The sequence below is a fragment of the Ostrinia nubilalis genome, chromosome 27, assembly GCF_963855985.1.
Source record: "Ostrinia nubilalis chromosome 27, ilOstNubi1.1, whole genome shotgun sequence".
NCBI classification, from domain to species: domain Eukaryota; kingdom Metazoa; phylum Arthropoda; class Insecta; order Lepidoptera; family Crambidae; genus Ostrinia; species Ostrinia nubilalis.
Genome location: NC_087114.1, coordinates 7,250,172 through 7,270,800, shown reverse-complemented (window position 1 = coordinate 7,270,800; position 20,629 = coordinate 7,250,172). Strand labels below are relative to the sequence as shown.

The 20,629-nt window shown below is 36.2% G+C and overlaps 1 protein-coding gene across 1 annotated transcript; it reads right to left on the bottom strand.

Moving 5' to 3' along the window:
- Window positions 1–1,343: 1,343 nt before the first annotated feature.
- On the bottom strand, window positions 1,344–13,156 carry LOC135084737 (homeobox protein MSX-2-like). Its single transcript, XM_063979476.1, has 3 exons — window positions 12,662–13,156; window positions 2,777–2,967; window positions 1,344–1,764 (listed from the first exon to the last, which is right to left on the bottom strand). Exons 1-3 carry the CDS (start codon window positions 13,026–13,028, stop codon window positions 1,363–1,365), a joined length of 960 nt encoding a protein of 319 aa, XP_063835546.1. The 5' UTR covers window positions 13,029–13,156; the 3' UTR covers window positions 1,344–1,362.
- Window positions 13,157–20,629: the final 7,473 nt, after the last annotated feature.

The following is a 20,629-nucleotide window of genomic DNA, read 5'->3' as shown; positions in this document are numbered from 1 at the left end:
TATTAGGAAGGTACAGTTTCCAGTATTAGGGTACACAAAATTTCATGATTGATTTGTGCCATTTTGGATAAATATTTATTTATAAAAATAAATAAAAGAGTTAAGACATAATTTGGTTTACTAACTTAAAGTATAATGATACGCAATAATTTTAAGTGCAATTAATGAATAAATTTTTGAATTTGTGTGAGTTTCTTTTTAAGTTTTCAAAAAGTATCCAGTATTTGGTACTTCTCCCCTATTATGTTTTCAAGTTTTTATGTAAGCATTTAATGACATAAATAAATAATAAATAATAGCTTTATTTCTATTAAGTAGTACAGACTTAACATTTTCAGCGGCTTCTGCACTAAGCTCACGCTTGTATCGCAGCTGCCAAATAATAACACAACTCTAAAAGTAAATTACAGTAGCAGTCGGACAAACAGTTTTACTTTTAAGCTAGTGGCAAAATGATATGTAAGGTAATATTAAACAGTCAATTAAATACTATTTTGATAACAATTACATTATAGGAAATTGAAATTTAGAATTTTTTACATTTTTAAACAAAATTGGAATGTACGGTTTTAATTAAAAATCTTAATTAAAATTGGTAATAGGTAGGTGTGTGCGTGTGTGTGTGTGTGTGTGTGCGTGTGTACATTATCATAGTTACTTGGGTAAATAAATAAGCAAAAACACAAAATCTCATCACACAGTTCTTTAATCACAATCTTACACAATAATTAGGCAATATCTTACAAATAAACAATATGATACAAGTTTCTGGATATAATCATTTACTAAAACCGTACTTAGTTCACTTCGCATAATCGATTTCGGTAGAGTATTTTCACTATGCCCTGCCCTTAAGAATTGTGCTCAAAACTTGATTCAAACTCAAGATAGCTTCAAAGTTTTAACAAAAATCTTTAATTATTTATTCATCGTGATTTCTCAAGCTTGAGATCTATTAGCTCAGTCTGAATGGATGATTCATTTTAGAGTATAAAATGAGCACTCAAGCTGGAAAGCTCAAATTCAGCAACCGGGCCATGCCTGCTAGATTCATAATGAGTAAACATAACTTTCTCAATAAGAGTAAGTGGTCCATCTGCTATAGATCCAAAGCAGAACTTCCATTCATACTTGAATGTCAATTTCTTTCTTTCATTCAGGTTTCCAGCCGCCTTTTTATCAACCAATGCATTCACTTCTTTAGTAGAGCAAAAAATAGACTTCAAAATCATAATCAAGTACAGCTGGAAGGATTTATCCATTCGAAACCTCTGCCTTCGCAGCAAGACTCGTTTCAGCAAATCATTCTATCCACCTATCCTAAATTCTGGTCCATACCATTCAAAAATCGAAAAACAAAATCTAGCTCGGCCGGCCATTTTGATTGAAGTGCCTCAGGTTGGCAGCTTGACTCATTGATGCCAACCTGGCGGACATGCTCGCGTCGTAAATAGTGCTGCGACTTAGCGGATTTAGAATCGGTTCTCCATTATCCGGTTGGATTTTTGACGTGTTCAAAAATGCTGATGTTTGGGATTGGAGCAGACTGCCTGCTAGAGGTTGCGTTCTGTCCAATCGGTATTGCAAATTTTGCTTCTCCATCTGGTGATGTTGTGTGCGCACTGCGAACCGGTTGACGTGAACCGGTATTGGTACCACGATCTTGGTGCCGGAACCGTTCTTGCTGCCGGAATGGCTGCCGGAGGCGAGGCCCGCTTTTACCCGTTTCCACTTCGCTCGCCGGTTCTGGAACCAGATTTTTACCTGGAAAGAAAAAACTGGGTAAGAAAACGAGTTATCGACACCTTGCTTCGTAATGCTACTACTTTTAACTGTGAGACCGGTGGCTAGGGAAAGGTAACAAATAACAATATCCTGTCGTAGAGTCATTGCCTAGTTAGTATAGTAGCAGACATCTGACAAAGATTAAGGATCATTATCATAAGGCCTTTTAAAGTCATAGCAGATTTATCAACTCGGAAATCAGGGAAGGGATCAATACCGTATCGGCTTTCGCGCGCTGTCAACCGCGAGGCGAGGCGTTTACGTTACGGTGCGGATAAGTGTGCGTTGCAGTATGGAGTTTCATACAAAGAATACTGACCGCCTCGAGTCGTTACAGTTACGATACCTTTCCGGGTTGATAAAATGTGCTACGTCCTTTACTCCTCACTGCAGGAGCCCCTCTCTAATTTACCTACCGGCGGCTGGCTAGGCAAATAGAAGATTTGGCCTACACTCCTCACGCTGACCAGACGGATTGGGGAAGACTTATGTTCACTAACAGTCCGTTTATCACCTTTTTCGAAATGTAGAGAGAATCCCCATAGTACGATATCCACGAGAAGAGTGGGAATTGTCTTATTCTTTAATATCGGAACCAAGTAGAATAATATTATGTCTAGAAGAAGGTATGTAGGTAGATACCAATTACCAACCTGGACTTCACTTAGTTTAAGCGCTGAGGGATAGCCCTCATTACCAGCTGGTAATGCTAAGCTTAGAAACATGGTATTGGTTTAGATGTCCAGCTATAGACTAGTTTACTACAGTCTGAGCTATATTCTAAGTATAAGGTAAATACTAACCTGTAGCAGCTATCTATGAGTGGTTCATCAAACTGAAGTACTTCTTGGCGTGGAATTCCCTTTCTATCTCTCTCTCTAGCTATTATTCGAAGACGGTTGAAAAAGAAAAGCTTCATTACCAGTTTAATTGCAGCAGGTAGACTTGATTACCTACTCTCTGAGCTATATTCTATGAAGTAAGTACCAACCTGGACTTCACTAAGCTTAAGCGCTGCAGCTATCTGCGACCGCTCCGTCAGACTAAGGTACTTCTTCGCATGAAACTCTCTCTCCAACTCCAGCAGCTGTTCTGAAGTGAAGGCGGTGCGGCGTCTTCGTGCTTTGCTTCCTTCGCGAGGAGTGTCGCTGGAGTCTTCGGGATCGGGCTCCGAGTCGTTTCCTGGAGACAAGGAGGGTCTTTTTTAAATAATAAACTTAAAAAAATCTAACTGCCTAAGGCGGAAATCGAACCTACGACCTTTCGCTTGCCGGGCGAGTGCTCTTATAATAAGTTACTCAGTTACTTCGTGACCATGGCGCTTGGAACAGTGCCGAAATATCGGAAACTCAAAATTAAGGTACGTGGTAGCAATCCCGTAAATAATAATTATTATGTTAGTGACCATGAAAGTGATTATTGACTACTCTTATAACTGAGCTACTTAGAAACTGGATGAACCCGTCGAAATTTTCAAGTGTTATGGCTCCACTGTTATGGCTGCGTTTGAGAAGCGACTCTAATCTTTAAGAAATTTTTAATGATGTTTGTTTATAAAAGAAGGAAAGTGGGAACTATAAGTTTTTCACGTTTTGTCAGATGCTTAATAACTAATTGGGGATGAATGATACGTCGCTAAGATTGGCTTTAACTTAGACCAATTGATTTTATTATTAAAAGAGAAATAAAATTATGGTCATCAATAAATCACTTATTGCTCTCTCAACTTCAAAATCTTTATTTGTATGTAGGCCTTTTCAAGGCACTTATACACGACCCATAGGGCACATAGTACGCAGAATTGACGGCCGATGGGGCAGCATGGTTCTGGAGTGGAGGCCGCGTACCGGAAAACGCAGCGTGAGACGTCCACCAACAAGGTGGACCGACAACATCTTATGGTAGCAGGAAGGCGCTGGACGCAGGCCGCTACCAATCGATCAACATGGAAATCATTGGGGGAGGCCTATGTTCAGCAGTGGACGTCCTCATGGCTGAAATGATGATGATACACGACCCGTCTGATATAACTTGCCCTACCACCACTTTGGAATTACATAACCTACTTAAATCACCTGGTGCTAAGAAAAAGTGGCGGAAGTGGCTCTAATTTTGGTCTCTCTACAGCATGGTTTTTAGCCTCTATAGGGGTCGCGAGAGGTCGTAAAAACTACCTTATTAAATAAAACAGTAAAGTTTTAAAGACAGCTTTATCCGAAATCTAATGATGCAAATGCGTAAATGTTGTGTGGATATTATTCTGTCTACAACATCTTTGTAACATTCTAAAATTCATGAAAAAAAAGCAAATGGTCAGGGGGTCGCAATATATTTTTAGAGGGGTCGTGTCATGAAAATGGAAGAAAAACACTGCTCTGGTACTTAATACCGTAATTTGGCAAATATTAAATTATATTACACAAACTTAGCGTTCAAATCATACAGAAGGACTTCAGGTAGCCTCGCCCACTCAGCGAATTAAAATATGGCTTTGGTAAACCAGTATTAAATATTATTGTAGAGCAGTATCACTATCCTATTCTATTAACGAAGTTCACATGAAAATTAAATGGCCGAAACGAGTTAATAAAATCTAACGAGAGTTTTTATCCGCTTCGCCCGCGTGATATTCCCCTTCAGTCTATCATAGAAAAAAAAGCCTGGTTCAGTTTTTCGAATATAGTATTAAATTATCCTACTAATATTATAAAGGCGAAAGTTTGTGTGGATGTTTGTTACTCTTTCACGCAAAAACTACTGAACGGATTTGGTTGAAACTTTACAGTATTATTATTTGTAACCCAGATTAACATATAGGCTATAATTTATGCCAATCTGTGGCGCGTAATTGCGCACGCGGGTGAAGCCGCGGGCAAAAGCTAGTAGGTATTAAATTCAGAAAAACACCAACCGATTTTATTCCTTATCCAATGTGCCAAAGAAAAACAAACAAAAAACTCCCCACACTAATTTGCCGGAAAAAAACAAACCTCATCTATGCTCTATGGTCAGCGAAACAGTCAGTGGGCGGGGCGCTGACTTGGCGCGCTTTTATCGCCTGACGGACGAAGTGTTTTGACGATTTTCTTGACGATTTCAACCGTAAAAAAGTCGATTGCGTCATCGTTAAATGCTGCGGGTCTTTTTTCGGGGTTTAGGTGTATTTGATGTGGGGTCGGTCACAATAGGACGCTGTAGGGTCCACCTACGATTAAAGACTTCTAAGTTTTACTGTTTTGATAGCTGCTTTAATAAATGTTGTTTCATAGCTTGAGCGCCTTTTAGTTACGTGAAATAACTTGTACCTAAGCAAGAAAATAAAATGATCATTTTTATGTCATTTTATCATTAGACGACAGTGGTAATTGGTTCGTTACAGCCTTTGCGGGCCTCGACCTACGCCTACTCCTCCCGTTCGCTCTAATCGATTAAATCAAGTGTTGATACTTGTCAACTACGTAGTTAATAATTTATGTATATAAGTATAATTAATATTAACATTTCAGTTCAGCACAACCTGTCTTAGGTTCGGTTTTCACCAAAGCGTCGAGATTCATACGAACCGAAACAAAATCTGATTGGTTATTCAAACACATCTCTTAAAGCTTTGGTGGAAACCGGGCCTAATGGTCTTGGTTCCCTTGGGGATTCGAAGACGCAACTACAGCTAACGATGTAACGATGTAGAGTCCGAACTACAAACAAAACTCAATAGATATTGCCTTAATATGGCATTATTTGTTGCGTAATAAGAATCGAACAAGTTAAATAAGATATAGTAATCAGCAATAGCTGACGTGTTGCTGACTAAAAAATAATAATTAAAGTAGGTACTTAACTACCCTAGAGAACTTAGAAATTCTGTCACAATAATAATTATCCTATACCAAACTGATTTAAGAGCCCTTTTGAGAACCCTAAAATGATTGTATTCAATCATTTTTTCAGTAGGTAAGGCCCAAGTTTAAAAACAATCACCTGGAAAGTCCTAATTTGATCAAAAACTAATAAATTAAATGATGTGAAACCTATTTAGATAGGTAAAAACGTTTTACCTAAACACGTATTCATGCGTACATTTGTGCAATTTCCTCGAAAAAGCGCCATAAAACCAATCTCTTCGGCAAATAAATACATTTATTTCTTATGGCCGACTCGACCGCCATTGACAGTTATCGCAAAACGCTAAATGAATTGTAAAAACACTGCATCGCGATGCAAATAAATAAACCAACTTTACGACGACGTCGCAAGGTTTAAAATGCTTTGACATAGACGTATTGACAGACTGACTTGTAAAAACATAAATAACAAATCAAGTGCAGCCACAAAAAAGAATTATAGCCTCTATTGCTAAAGCAAAACGATGCAGTTATAAAAATTTAGTGTGTAAATAAATTTGTAGACACATAAAGCTTGGTTCCCGCCAGTCTCCCGCGCTCTGAATTTTAAATATGGAACGCATTCGTAAATAGTGCGTTCCAAAATCGGCGGCTGTGTTAAATCGAGTATCGAGAATGCAATTGTAATCGGATCGCTTATCGATAAATATTGGTTACAAATCATTTCGGTCACGTACGTTCTCAGCTAAATGTTCGCACCGACGGTGTTGAAATGTTTTATAGAATCCCTAAAAAGGTACAAGGAAAACTCTGAATACAAATTCGTGTGAAAATTCTGAATATTTGCTTTACGTTTTTTGCCTTTACTTTGTATTTCTTGTGAGTCTCTTTTAAATTTATATCCACAACGACACTAATGATCCATACTTATAGAGATACATACATTTCAAGACCTAATTCTTTGTTTAAATAATTATGATTTACATCAATTTTATTGTTCTTATTCTAAAAAAAAACAGGCTGAGTTGCACCATCTTACTTTAACTTTGACAAACGTCAAAAATCTGTCAAAATCCATACAAAAAGCACCGGTTATTGTTAAAGTTCAGCTGTGGACGTCCTATGGCTGAAATGATGATGACGATGAAACGTAAATACGAAATTTGCTTTTCTGCGACTTTTCGTGCGTTTATGGTAACTAGAAAACGCAATTAATGTTCGTCAGCCACTGAGTTTCTTGCGCTGCTTCTTCTCAGCACTGGCCCATTTAAGGTACAATTCCAAGACGGGCCGCAGACCGCAAACTGCAACCGCAAACGGCAAAACTATGAAATCTGCACCGCGGCTTGCAGCTGCAGCGCGCGCCGCGTTTTTTTTTTTGCGGTCAGTTGCAGTTTGCGGACCTGAATGTCTCCAACTTCCTCATTGGCCCTAGAGCAATTCCAAGTATACCATCAATAAAAGCCTAATTAGAGTCATCAAACCTCTCAGTCATTCAATTAGAGCCATTAGAACTTCATAACTATGAGTTGTTTTCTGTGTGTAAGCTGAGGACACGTGTCCCCAGCTGACACATCTGTATCTTCGTAAATATTTATGCTACGATAATGTATTATACCTCAAAAATTACAGTCGAATCCAAATAGTAGGCTTTCCACTTTTCAAGACTTTAGCTCAAATACTGTTAAAACCACGATCAAAAAACTATGTGCGAGCTGGAGTACCGTGTCTCCAGCTTACACATCTGTATCTTTGTAAATATTTAAGCTACATCAATGTTTTATATCTCATAAATTAAAGTCGAATAAAAAAACCCGACTTCAAATCTTTCAAAGCTTTATCTCGAACCGTTTTCAAACTACGAACCGATATGTATGTGTAAGCTGGTGACACGTAACACACGGTGGATTATTAAAACCGTATAAGTTAGAGTTGCGTTTTAAAGATCAAATAATTCGTTATAATTAAAGTACACACGAGACATAATTTCAAATCTCTAGGCCTCTTAGTTTCAGAATTAAAAGCCAAAAACTATTTTCCCGCCAAATAATTCAAATAATGTGGGTCGACTGCGACGTTGCCGTTCCGTGCGTCCACTAGAGCAGTCGAATTTGAACCTAAAAACTAGTAGCGTTTGAATCATTTTTATTTGTAGTTTAAATCATTTAATTTCGATTATAAGAATTTTAGACTAGGAGCCGGCTGATTTGTGTATTGAGTACCTAATAACCTATATTTTATAAACAAATAATAATAAATAATGGTTGAGTCCCGGGAAAGGACGTAGGATAGATTTTATCCCGGTTTTTGAAATATGATAAAGATTTTCATCATCATCATAAATCATCTGAAAATTATAAATAACTTGAAAAAATCGAGTATTCGGGTAGCCCTAGTGATACTCTACCTCTGGGCTTCGGCTTGACAGTACTTTTTGGGAAACCTTGTATATGTCGTTATGTTCGCTTATTCTTGTAGTTAATTTTTTTTTTATTTGATTCTTCAACAGAAGAAGAAGAATTCAATGAGGGTTTTCGCGATTGGAAAATCCGCCAGATGGCAATACGTAGACGCGAGGTCCAAATGCTGCATGATTGGTTATTTTTGACATGAAATTGACAGATATGTCAAAATCCACCAATAACGCAGCATTTGGACCTCGCGTCTACTTATTGCCATCTGGCGGATTTTTCAATCGCGAAAACCCTCATTGTCAACTGTGTTTGTCATAGAGCAAAATCTGTTTGTAACCATAGAGCAAAATATAGTTGTTGCCCATTTTTGCCACTTGACGTAGCAGAATCGTGGGACTTCACGGTATTTAAATAAAAATTAAAGTGGTTGCGTTTAGAAACGCCACAAATATTTGAGCCTTTGGAAACAAGTTCGTTACTTGTATATTAAAATATAATTTTGTTTTACCTAGCTTTTTCTTATTAATAAAATATAGGTTATTAGGTACTCAATACACAAATCAGCCGGCTCCTAGTCTAAAATTCTTATAATCGAAATTAAATGATTTAAACTACAAATAAAAATGATTCAAACGCTACTAGTTTTTAGGTTCAAATTCGACTGCTCTAGTGGACGCACGGAACGGCAACGTCGGAGTCGACCCACATTATTTGAATTATTTGGCGGGAAAATAGTTTTTGGCTTTTAATTCTGAAACTAAGAGGCCTAGAGATTTGAAATTATGTCTCGTGTGTACTTTAATTATAACGAATTATTTGATCTTTAAAACGCAACTCTAACTTATACGGTTTTAATAATCCACCGTGTGTTACGTGTCACCAGCTTACACATACATATCGGTTCGTAGTTTGAAAACGGTTCGAGATAAAGCTTTGAAAGATTTGAAGTCGGGTTTTTTTATTCGACTTTAATTTATGAGATATAAAACATTGATGTAGCTTAAATATTTACAAAGATACAGATGTGTAAGCTGGAGACACGGTACTCCAGCTCGCACATAGTTTTTTGATCGTGGTTTTAACAGTATTTGAGCTAAAGTCTTGAAAAGTGGAAAGCCTACTATTTGGATTCGACTGTAATTTTTGAGGTATAATACATTATCGTAGCATAAATATTTACGAAGATACAGATGTGTCAGCTGGGGACACGTGTCCTCAGCTTACACACAGAAAACAACTCATAGTTATGAAGTTCTAATGGCTCTAATTGAATGACTGAGAGGTTTGATGACTCTAATTAGGCTTTTATTGATGGTATACTTGGAATTGCTCTAGGGCCAATGAGGAAGTTGGAGACATTCAGGTGTTTGCGGTCAGTTTTGGAATTGTACCTTTATTGTCCCGAAGCAGTGCTGCAGTGGTAGGGTTAAAGTAGTGCTGGGACGTGTAAAAGGGTTTTTAAGGTCTACTTAAAAAAAATCGAATTCGAATTTGCATTTTGTTATTTTAAAAGTAGTGTTGTCCAATTGTCCATAGCAACAATTTGTCGCCAACGTCAACCACTCAAGCTACAGCTGTCTCGTCCAATTTCACAGGCCAGATGCGCAGGAGTGCCGTGAAATGGTTCGAAGGAGCCGTGGCTAATCGGGACATTGGGACAATTTGACGGTTTGATGGTAAAATGGTCATCGTTGCGGAATTCAAAGCACACAAAAATATGGCTTATGATATAGGTCGATAAATCTGTGGAACGGTTTGCTCTATTATGGAACTGTGATATGTGAGGAGATTGGGACAAGTTGCCGGCTTTGGAGAACTGAAAAATGGCCACACTTCAACAGACTTTAAAGCTTTAAATATGGAAACGGGTGTCAAAGTTTGCTACTTTTAAAAAGTAAGAAGTGTTAGCTTTTTTGGTCCAGTAGTTGGTAGATAGTCAGTCAGACACACTCCAAAAGGTGGCTATGGGAGTTGTGGTTAATTTGCGAGATTGTAATGGACCGAGTTTCTTTCATATCTTCTTCTCAGCACCAGAGCGGAGCAAGCTACATATTATAAGTGCCCTGAAAAGGGCTACATACTAATAATTTGTATTAATGATAGACGCCTATGGCTGTTCATTAAGTCTAACGGCCATGACACAGTTGTTATACCTACACGAGAGAAAAACTAAAAAAATACATTTCGAGTCCAACAGATTTTAGGATTATAGAGATTAACGCCTTTTAAGACATCGAGTATTCTTTTAAATGTCTACAATGTTAGATAAAAGATCCCACCAAAAACATTTTCATATAAAATGTTGCGAAAACTGCATGGTGTGGCTAATCTTTTCTGGGGGAGCAGTTAGCTTGAGACTGCTGGCTTATTTGTTGTGTTTACTGTACTTCATGTTGATAGCCCATTAAATAATAATAATCATCATCATCATCATCATCTCAGCCATAGGACGTCCACTGCTGAACATAGGCCTTCCCCAATGCTTTCCATGTTGCCCGGTTGGTGGCGGCCTGCGTCCCGAGCCTTCCTGATGATGTTCTTTATGATGTCGTCGGTCCAATAAATAAATTAATAAATAAGACAAAACTATTTATGGCTCGTATCGTGAAAAACGCCCGTATCCACAAACGATGCTTGCTTGAGTGAAGCAGCAAATCGAACGCACAGCATTGAATGGAGCTCTGTGATTGGTTCGTGTGTCACCCTGTGCATCCATACGCACTGTGAGACTTCATAGTAATGTTGGTGAATACAGGTGAAGGTATCATATCTCATGTAGAGCCTAGCTTCTAACTCTACACGCCTTTTAACTTCACAAACTCTACCTACCTACACCTTAGTGAAAATACAAAGTAGCATGGCCCTTTCGCTACCATCGCATGGAAAAAGGTAAAAAATGTATCTCTTTTCATTACTTTTACAACAGCTAGTATTACAAATTCCAGTTCCTTCCAAACATAGGCATTATCAAGGACTTTCTTCAAGACAAACTGAAATAAGTAGTCGTAAGGTAACAAATCTAGATAATACTTTGGTTGGCGTTATGTAACTGGTGTAATAAAAATACACACATCAACATGGTCTAGGGATACTGGCCTGCACAATCCCCTGACTTAAATCCTATTGAGCATGCCTGGGATATGCTTCAGAGAAGAGCCCTTAGGCATTTCCCTGAAGATATTGTGCATGAAAACCAGTTTTTCTTGCATCTTAGCAGGACTTGGGACAGTATCCCACAACAGGATATTGACACCCTTGTTTTGAGTATGCAGAACCGCTGCAGATGTGTCAGGAGGGTCTTAGGTGGATCCACGGATTATTAATTTTAAGTTTTCAACAATTTTTATTAAAAAAATAGTTGTTTTTTTAAGTTTTGATGTTTCAAAAATAAAGTTAAGATTTAAATTTTGTCTGAGTTTTTTCTCTTCTTCTAAGTTTTTTTTAAATTTAACTTTATCTAAAAGTGTCTTAACAACAAAAATAATAATAATAATAAATCTTTGGACAATTTCACACAGCGCCAGCTAGCCCCAAAGTAAGCAACTTAATGCTTGTGTTATGGGTGCTAGCTTAACGGATATACTACTTATATACTTTTTTTTTAAATACATAAATATTATACATAGTCACACCCAGACCCGTCACAGAAATTAAAATTCATCATTTCAATTTCTGCCCGGCGGGGAATCGAACCCGGGACCTCTCGGCATAGTAGTCCGTTCTGAACCACTACACCAAACGGCCGACAAAAAGTTAATAGAATTTTAATTAGTTATTTAGGTTTAATTGAAATATCCCTAGACCATGTTGATGTGTGTAGTTGCGCTTTCGATTGGGCGGATGCCCCATTTACTAACTTTCCTTGATTTCAGTGATGGTTGGAAATGGTACACAGGAAAAATCTGACTAACTCAGCCTTTTTACTAGTTGTGTTTTATCAGTGGCCTAGTAGTAGTCCTGTAGATCCTGTTATTTAACTTGTCAGGCATTGCAATGTTGGAATGTAACGAATGTATTCACAAACATTACTATGAAATCTCACAGGGTGACACACGAACTAACCACAGAGCTCTATCAACGCTGTGCGTACGTTTTTCTGCTTCACTTAAGCAAGCATCGTTTGTGAATACGGGCGTAAGTATAAGTGTGTATAGCAATAGTAAAGTGCTAAAAGATAAAGAGATTGAAATGGAATAGCATCTGTTAAAAGAAAAGACAGATGCTTTTTCTGCTGTGCCGTGGGCTAAAATTCGATTTGGGCTTCCAACTCTACATTCCAATTAACTATGGCAACTTGATATTTGCACATAATATCAACTATTATAACTGATACTAAATAATGTTTTTCATTATTTTATTCAAGTAACAAGTATCACAGTATCATAATAATAAGACTCTACATTCTACATTCCAAATGTTTCTGAAAGTTATTGTTAATTTTTAGTTTGTCAATTCTCATGGAATTCGTAATTATTTTATTTTCAAAATTATTTGTATTATAGTGATGTGCAATATTTTTTTGCCTTTTTATTACAATAGTAACAAGATTCAGTTAACAATGCATTGAAAACTTCAGTATCATCTGTAATTTAGGCTCTAGTTATAATTTTTCACACAAACCTTGCGTATTATCTTCACCCCCGTCGCTGTCTATCTCACTGCCCACACTGACAGGACTCTCCCTTTTCTGATCCTCTTTGCTTTCCACCGGAGGCCCTGGAGCATTCAGCATCCTCGATATCCAAGGCTCAGGGTACCCCAGCAAAAACGGGAAGCTCACCCCATTCTGCTGCAGAAACGGCGCATTAAAATAATATCGCATTCGGTTTAGTTCTTCCAATCGTTCACTGTCCTCATCCTCAGAGTTCTGCTGCTCATTATTTTCAATGTCAATCTCAGGCGATTTTCTATCACTCCCTATCAACGATTCGATTGTAAAAGGTTTCGGAGTCTTTTTTTGAGTTTGGGTCTGAATTTCGGAATCCATTGTCACAACACTAAACCACAGATTATTAACTAAACTGTCAAATCTTTTTTATTTTCAAATCGAACACTAGCACTGGCACATAATAAACGTAATTTAAATTTGGAACGCGCGACGCGTGTTCTCCCGGGCCATCGTAGAGATGTACTCGTCCGAACCATATCGTTACCCGCCACGCCCCCAATTGGGTGTAGTCAAAGAGTAATTTTATTTTATTAATAGCTCCTTCTGGCCGCGCGAATGTAAACTTTATTGCGACGGCGTAATGCCACTGTCATTATCTAGCCCTGCGACTTTGGAAGGTCTTACATTTGAATATAGAAAAGTTATTTTAAGCCTTCTTGCTCGGACTTACGTGCCCTTTTCGGAGAAAAAGCACGGTTTTTCAGTTTAGTTATACAACAATGAAATATCAATGTTATTTTTCTGCACATAAAGTTCAAACTCCTTAGTCAGATATTCAAAATACAGCCTTCCAAATTCGAACAGATGATGATTAAGAGCACTTTTGGGTGACGCCCGAGTGAGACAGATGTGTTTTTGTGGGGGGTTGGAGAGGGACGTGTATAGCGATATTTGCGGATCCTACAGCAGTAATTGGTGGTGATCACGATGCTTTGACGGTGTCAGCGGCTCTGAACAAATTCAACGGTTTATGGAACGTTGTAACAAAGTTTAACAAACATTCAAGAGATTGTCTTTTAACCGATTAGTAGGTAGTATTAGTTTCAGAGAACCCTGAAAACTTATAGACATAGTTAATGCGAGTCTAGGCTAAACTAAAAAGTATTCGGGTTATCATTCGCTATTGTAATTTTTGTATAAATTTAGGAAACGGCTAATAAAAATCGATAAAATCGCAGTCCGTCAGGATCAATCGCAATCAGTATCGCAAAGAATACAATCCAACATAGAAGAGATTATTAAATACATCTCAGGTAAACCTAAATGGGTCATTCCACAAAAATATGTCAACTCTTAGTCCGCGCCACATTTTACATGCAATATTTGTTAATATTCTATTCCAAAATTGTTAAATAACAGCTCGCAATGTGTTTTATTCATCACCCATTTATATTTTTTAAAACTATTTTTCAAACATCTTAAATTCCTTTTAAATGACCCAAAACGTCATTCCCTAGGCATGTCCGTACTCCAAAAGTTTGTATTTTGGAACTCATATTTATAGAAACATCAACTTGATCCTTTATTTTAATTAACGAATAATCTAATTAAATGTATATTACACCAAATTCTATTAATATTTTGCGGTTTCAATAAACAATAATTTGATTTTCTTTAGTTGAAATAGAGTCCACAGCTTTTAGCGTCATTCCCTCGCCATGCACTGATTTTATAATTTTGCGCTATAATATGTAATTAGAGTGAATGGCATTTAGTTGAGTTTAAAGTACGATACGAAGTTATTCTCAGACCATACTGGCTTTGCGGCAGTCGTTTTTTGAATTAGTGCAAACGTGCCAGTTGTTGCAGAAACATGTGTTGATCCAGACACTTCGTCAGTCCCTAGTTGAGTAGCTTTATTGATTACAATAGGAAATTGTATTTAATTTAATAGTATTTACGTGTGGTTTTTCGGCTATTTTCGGCACATCGTATTAAGCATCTTATATTATAAAGTTAATCTGCATTTGTGTTAAGTTTTACTCCAAATCGTCAGTCCCTAGACCGTCAGGCCCTAGCTTTAAACGGCGCTAGGGACTAAGTTACTAGTTAGGGAATGGCGTTTTTTATATAGTGATAATAACAAAACAACTACATGAAGTATATTAACTTATCTATAAATGTTAAGGTTATAAGTTTAATACTTTATTAAAAGTCATATAGGAGTAATGTAGTATGAAAAAATTGAAAATCATAATTTCTCCTAAAATAAAGCATAAAGTGACTGGCCCTTTTAGACATAACATAATTAATAAATAAACTATAATTTTCACTAATAAAGTATTCAAAAGCATCTTAAAAAAGTTTGGGACAAAATGACGTCCAAAATATACAGATTTTCATGGAATGACCCAAATATTAAAATCTGAAATATCAGGTTTTAATATTTAGGTTTACTTTAGAAATTATTATTTTAACTTCACATCACTATTTTGTGGAGAACTCTTTTTTTTATTGTAGAGTCGTGGATACGTCAATTTGGCCATAACGGAACCTAAAAATGTCTATTTTGTTTGTTTTTTGCTTGTTTTTTGTGTGAAAATAAACGGCATCGAATTAAAATACGTTTTATCTTACTCAAACAATATGAAAGATGCAAATCGGTATAGACATTGTACTTATGTACGAGGTAAAAATTGTCCCGAAGTGGTAGAGAAGACTGTTTAGCTTATTCTTCTTAGCCTTATGTTGTCCCTAAGTGGTGGGACTATAGGTGGTAAGAAGTACCTACCTTAACTCTGAAAAGAGCCTCATCACAAAATTATGTAATTCATTTTGTATCGAATTTTTGTCTTTCACCACTTCTTAGCAGCCTTTATCATTGTCCCGAAGATGTGGTAGAGCAAGCTATATTGGGACGTGTGAAGAGGCCTGAAAAAAGCCTTCCACATAATTTTGAATTTGATTTGTCTTTTCAATTCCGCCAATTCTCAGATGTTGATAAATACGGGGTTTATAATGGTTATAGAGCAAGCTATTTCAGGACGTATAAATGCTCTAAGAATGTCTATCATCAATTTTATACAAGTGAACTATCCAGTCTGAACGAAGCTCGGGTCATTAGTGGACAATTGCCCCCTCCGGTGGGGGTGGGGCAAATTGATTGCCCCTCCGATGATTCAGTGGCGTCTTTTCAATAGAAAACGCCGCGTAAGTGGCTTGTGATATGATTTAAGACCTATCTCTTATGGAATGAGATATTTAGGATGGATTGCCACCAAAGCGGAGCGGAGAAGAGCGGAGCGGTGCGGAGACGAGAGATAATATGTGTTAACTGTGTGTAGCTGTCAGCTGGCAGTTTATTGCTATACATACATACAGGGTGTCCCAGAATGGGTGACTCAAACTGCTAGGGGAGGTAGCTCTACTAATGTACTATCCCTAAAAAATATGAAAAAAAATAAAGCGCATAAGGACACAAAAAAAATCAGCTTTGCCTAAGTATCTGGCTATAATTTGCTGCGTTTGGAGTTTATTTGTACTTTTTTTCTTACTATATTAATTGTACATAATCGCTTCGTTTATCTGTAAACAAACTTTTGAAAATAATGACTAGATTTCAAGTTTAGAGCATTTTATTTAAAAAGAAAATCCGAACTCAATTTTTTTTCATATTTTTTAGGGATAGTACATTAGTAGAGCTACCTTCCCTAGCAGTTTGATTCACCCATTCTGGGACACCCTGTATATGAAACCGCACACAATCTCCGCACCGCTCCGCTCTTTTCCGCTCTTCTTCTTCCCCACTATCAAATTCTAAAGAAAAACAAGTGCGCCCGACATTTCTCCGTTCTTCTCCGCTTTATCCATTTCCACCGAAGCGGAGCGGAATGCAAATAATGGAATCTGATTGGTTATTAAAAAAACATCTCTGCTCCGCTTCGCACCGCTCTGCCTCGGTGAAAACCGGGTCTTAGGCCTAGTTTCCACTAAAGCGAGGAGAGAAGACAAAAGATGTCATAACGTCATTTATTTTCCGCAAACAGACTTTTACAAAGCGCTTTCACCTTGTGTTTTATTTCGTAAAATAAAGAAACGTGGGTCTCACTCAACGCAACATTTTTAAATGAGTAACATAATAATATGAGCTCATAAAGGTAGCAGGACTGCGCTGGATGCAGGCCGCTACCAACCGGGCGATGTGGAAATCATTGGGAGAGGCCTATGTTCAGCAGTGGACGTCCTGCGGCTGAAATGATGATGATGACGGCTTGATGTTTCGTCACAAGCAGACTGGTTATAAGAAATATGACAATTAACAAAAATAATAATTTGTTGCCAAACCAAACCTATTTTAGTATTTATTTATGTGACAAAAAAAACAGCAGCGATGAGCGCCATCTATTAAGTAAGTAAGTAAGTAAGCATTTATTTGCTGCACACAAAGTCACATACATAGTTCAACAAAATAACATAATACAATATTTAACATGCACATTCAAAAAAATAAAATAAATAACAATGAGAAATGTTATGAAATGTGAGCAGAGTTGCGGCAGCAAAAGGTCTCCGTCTCAGCATGTGTCACAAGCTAATGCCTGGACGCTGATTTTCAGACGGCGGCCGACGAAAGTGGAGAGCGGCGGTAATCGCCGCAGCAATTCGCAAGGGCATTAAAACACAAATGATAAATGATAAAGAAAAATTAAATAAATAAAAAGTGAAAATTAGTTTAATGTCAAAATGATATATTAAATTATGTAAATTAGATGTCAGGAATAGGATTAGCAGGTCAGTATTATAAATAATGTCAAATTAGAGGGGTCGACTATACCTGGCCATTAGAGATTTTTTGGAATGCCAGTATGTGCTTTTTAAGTTTACTTTTAAAAGTAAACTTGGTTATAGCTTTCATTTATTATTACATCATTTGTAACTAAATGCTACGCTCTAGATGCGCTGCAAAAACGATTGTTTAGGACTTCAGTATTTACTAAAGATAAAATTTTATTATTTGAAGAAATATTGTGTATTTGAATCATTCACGGTGTTTAAATGAATAAATCAATGTTGAAAACATTTTTTCATTATAGTTTACTGAGCATTAGTGACTTTTTACCCATCAAGCCATCTAGTGAGATTGATTTGGAATGATTCAAGATTTATAGGCACCGGGTTCCCGTGCTATTACATATTTTAATTTTGTAAACTTTCAGTTCAATATTCTTGTTAACTTAAGTTTATGGGTCCGGATTTGATAGAGTTATTTGATAAATACAATCTGAATTTTAAGCTGTTTATTTCGATTCTAGTCTAGCTTGGTTTTCGCAACACGGATCGCATAAAGTCCTACCTACCTATCCAACGTCTAGGTAAGGGTTGACACTTATTGCAAACTAGCTTTTAGTCTAGCACATTAATTTATTTGCATATGACTTATAAAACAGTACTTTACTTATAAATCGTCAAATATTTAAACTTTTTTACATTTCTCATGCCCATTTTAGTGACCCCCCTTTTTTTGGTAACACATAACAAGAATTTTGTTTTCCTAAGGGTCACTTAAAATCTTTTTACCATAGGTACCACCGCTTCGAGACCAACATTTGGCAAGTGGGCCATTCTTATTCTTACGCATTTTTGTGTGAGATGTAAGAATAGCATATGTTTTTTAAGAAAATCAGTGCACTGTATATTAATTTACTTAGTAAAATACCTCTATTAACTAGGCCGAATACAATTTTTATCATAAAACTATTAGAAGAATATTTTAAAAAAATACAAGTCCAGAATGTCACGGACCGCGTAGCGTGAGATTCCCGGATTTGGACATAAAATATTTTTTTCTGAAGAGATGTCATGTTATTTTGATAAATGTTACAGTAATTATGCAAGATTAATATATTGTTATATAAGACTGTTAAAAATATATATCAATAAACATTTTTGATTTATAACACCATACGTTGTGTGAGCAGTTTTTGTGTCACAACCACGTGCGCCACTTTAAATATGCGTAACTCGGTAAAAAACTATCTTTGATATTGACATCCCTTCCTAAGTTTTTTAGAACAGTAACATTGTCATCTTATTATACAGTGTGAGTCACGTTAAAGTGTACATATGAAAATAGATGAAACTAGACCTATTTTTATCGACAAAAAAGTTGTCAATTTTTTTTTGAGATTTTTTTTAAATTTTTTATAGAATTTTTTTTCTTCCAATTACTTGTTGTAAAGAAAACGTAATAACTTTTGAACTAAGCGGTATATCCTGATAAAATAAAAACAGTAATAATGCTAAATAACAGGCAATACTAAAAAAAATACATACAGTACACAAAAAATGCCAACAAGTAATAAAAAATGATCCTTTTTGAAAAAAAACTGCTTTAAAATTCGTGTTTTTTTGGTTATTTGAAAAATTTCTCCAAAAAATGCCCCTATAACAGGTGGTTTTTATTGTTTTGTATTATTCTCTATCGTATTACCTTTGTAAAACCAAAAATTGCATGTCTCTATCCCTATCACAACATTTGCTATGATAGTTTGAACAAAGGCCTACCACAACATTATTCTCCTCTACAGGTAGGGACAATTTTAATTTTAACTAAAATGTTTATTTTACTTCGAAATCTTTTGTTTTTACTTGAAATATAACTTGTCTTTATCAAAATTACAAATCTAGAGCCATTTTCACTTTCGTTGTTAACGAAGCGTTGAATGGCGCGCCCGGAGAGGCTTAGTTCAACGATCATAGCAAATGTTGTGATAGGGATAGAGACATGCAATTTTTGGTTTTACAAAGGTAATACGATAGAGAATAATACAAAACAATAAAAACCACCTGTTATAGGGGCATTTTTTGGAGAAATTTAACAAATAACCAAAAAAAACACGAATTTTTAAGCAGATTTTTTTCAAAAAGTATCATTTTTTATTATTTGTTGGCATTTTTTGTGTATTGTATGTATTTTTTTAGTATCGCCTGTTATTTAGCATTATTTCTGTTTTTATTTAATCAGGATATACCGCTTAGTTTAAAAGTTATTACGTTTTCTTTACAATAAGTAATTGGAAGAAAAAAAATTCTATAAAAAATTTAAAAAAAATCTCAAAAAAAAATTGACAACTTTTTTGTCGATAAAAATAGGTCTAGTTTCATCTATTTTCATATGTACACTTTAACGTGACTCACACTGTATTTGCAAATGGCTGAACGTAGTGAGTGAGCCGCAAAAAAATATTTCCTATTTATTTGAAAAAAAGGACAACCATAACACGTCCATCCCATGTACGATTTTTAAAGGTAGGTATCAATGTCACGCTATTGTTTAAATCATAATTATGTACCTCATGCAACATAGTTTCATATAATTGCACAAGATCTGCTAATTCACAGATAGTTTTTTGGATATATCGGACACGTTTCAAATTGTCACGGCCATGGTATTAAAAATGTGTCACCACCGCAAACTATTTAAGTACATGGTCGTGGCATTACAACGCGTGGTTGTGACATTCTATTTTTTTATTTTAATAGTTTTTGTTGTTCTGCTAAATTATTTAGTGTATTGTGCAATTTTTAGGAGTAGCCTTTTAGTAAGTATACTGATTTTTCACTAGTATGATTTTCTAGATGCCACGAAGGAAAAATGATTGCAGTTTCTCATTTCTGCAGTAATATCAAATTTTACTGAGACAGCTCCCGGTGAAGGCCCTGCAGAGGTGTTCGGTGTTATTTTAAAAGGAATTGCTATTAACCATATTTTTAGTGATAAAGTGACTATGAAACATGTTTAAGTGGTCAAAACCAACTGATAAATGAATCCTACGGAAATCTCATTTAATACTCAATTACTGTGTTTAAGATTTACCAATTTATTAAGCATATCATATCGAAACCATGTAGGTAGCATATCGGAAGCATGATCAGATATTGCCAATAATAAAGAGTCGATTTTTTTATTATCTAGTAGA

What these genes read in the sequence shown, in the direction of transcription:
- LOC135084737 (XM_063979476.1), bottom strand. Translation starts at nt 13,028, where the DNA reads ATGGATTCCGAAATTCAGACCCAAACTCAAAAAAAGACTCCGAAACCT. An exon ending in GGGTGAAGATAATACGCAAG is followed by an intron (nt 2,968 to 12,661) that starts GTTTGTGTGAAA and finishes CCTTGTCTCCAG; the next exon opens with GAAACGACTCGGAGCCCGAT. An exon ending in TTAAGCTTAGTGAAGTCCAG is followed by an intron (nt 1,765 to 2,776) that starts GTTGGTACTTAC and finishes TTTTCTTTCCAG; the next exon opens with GTAAAAATCTGGTTCCAGAA.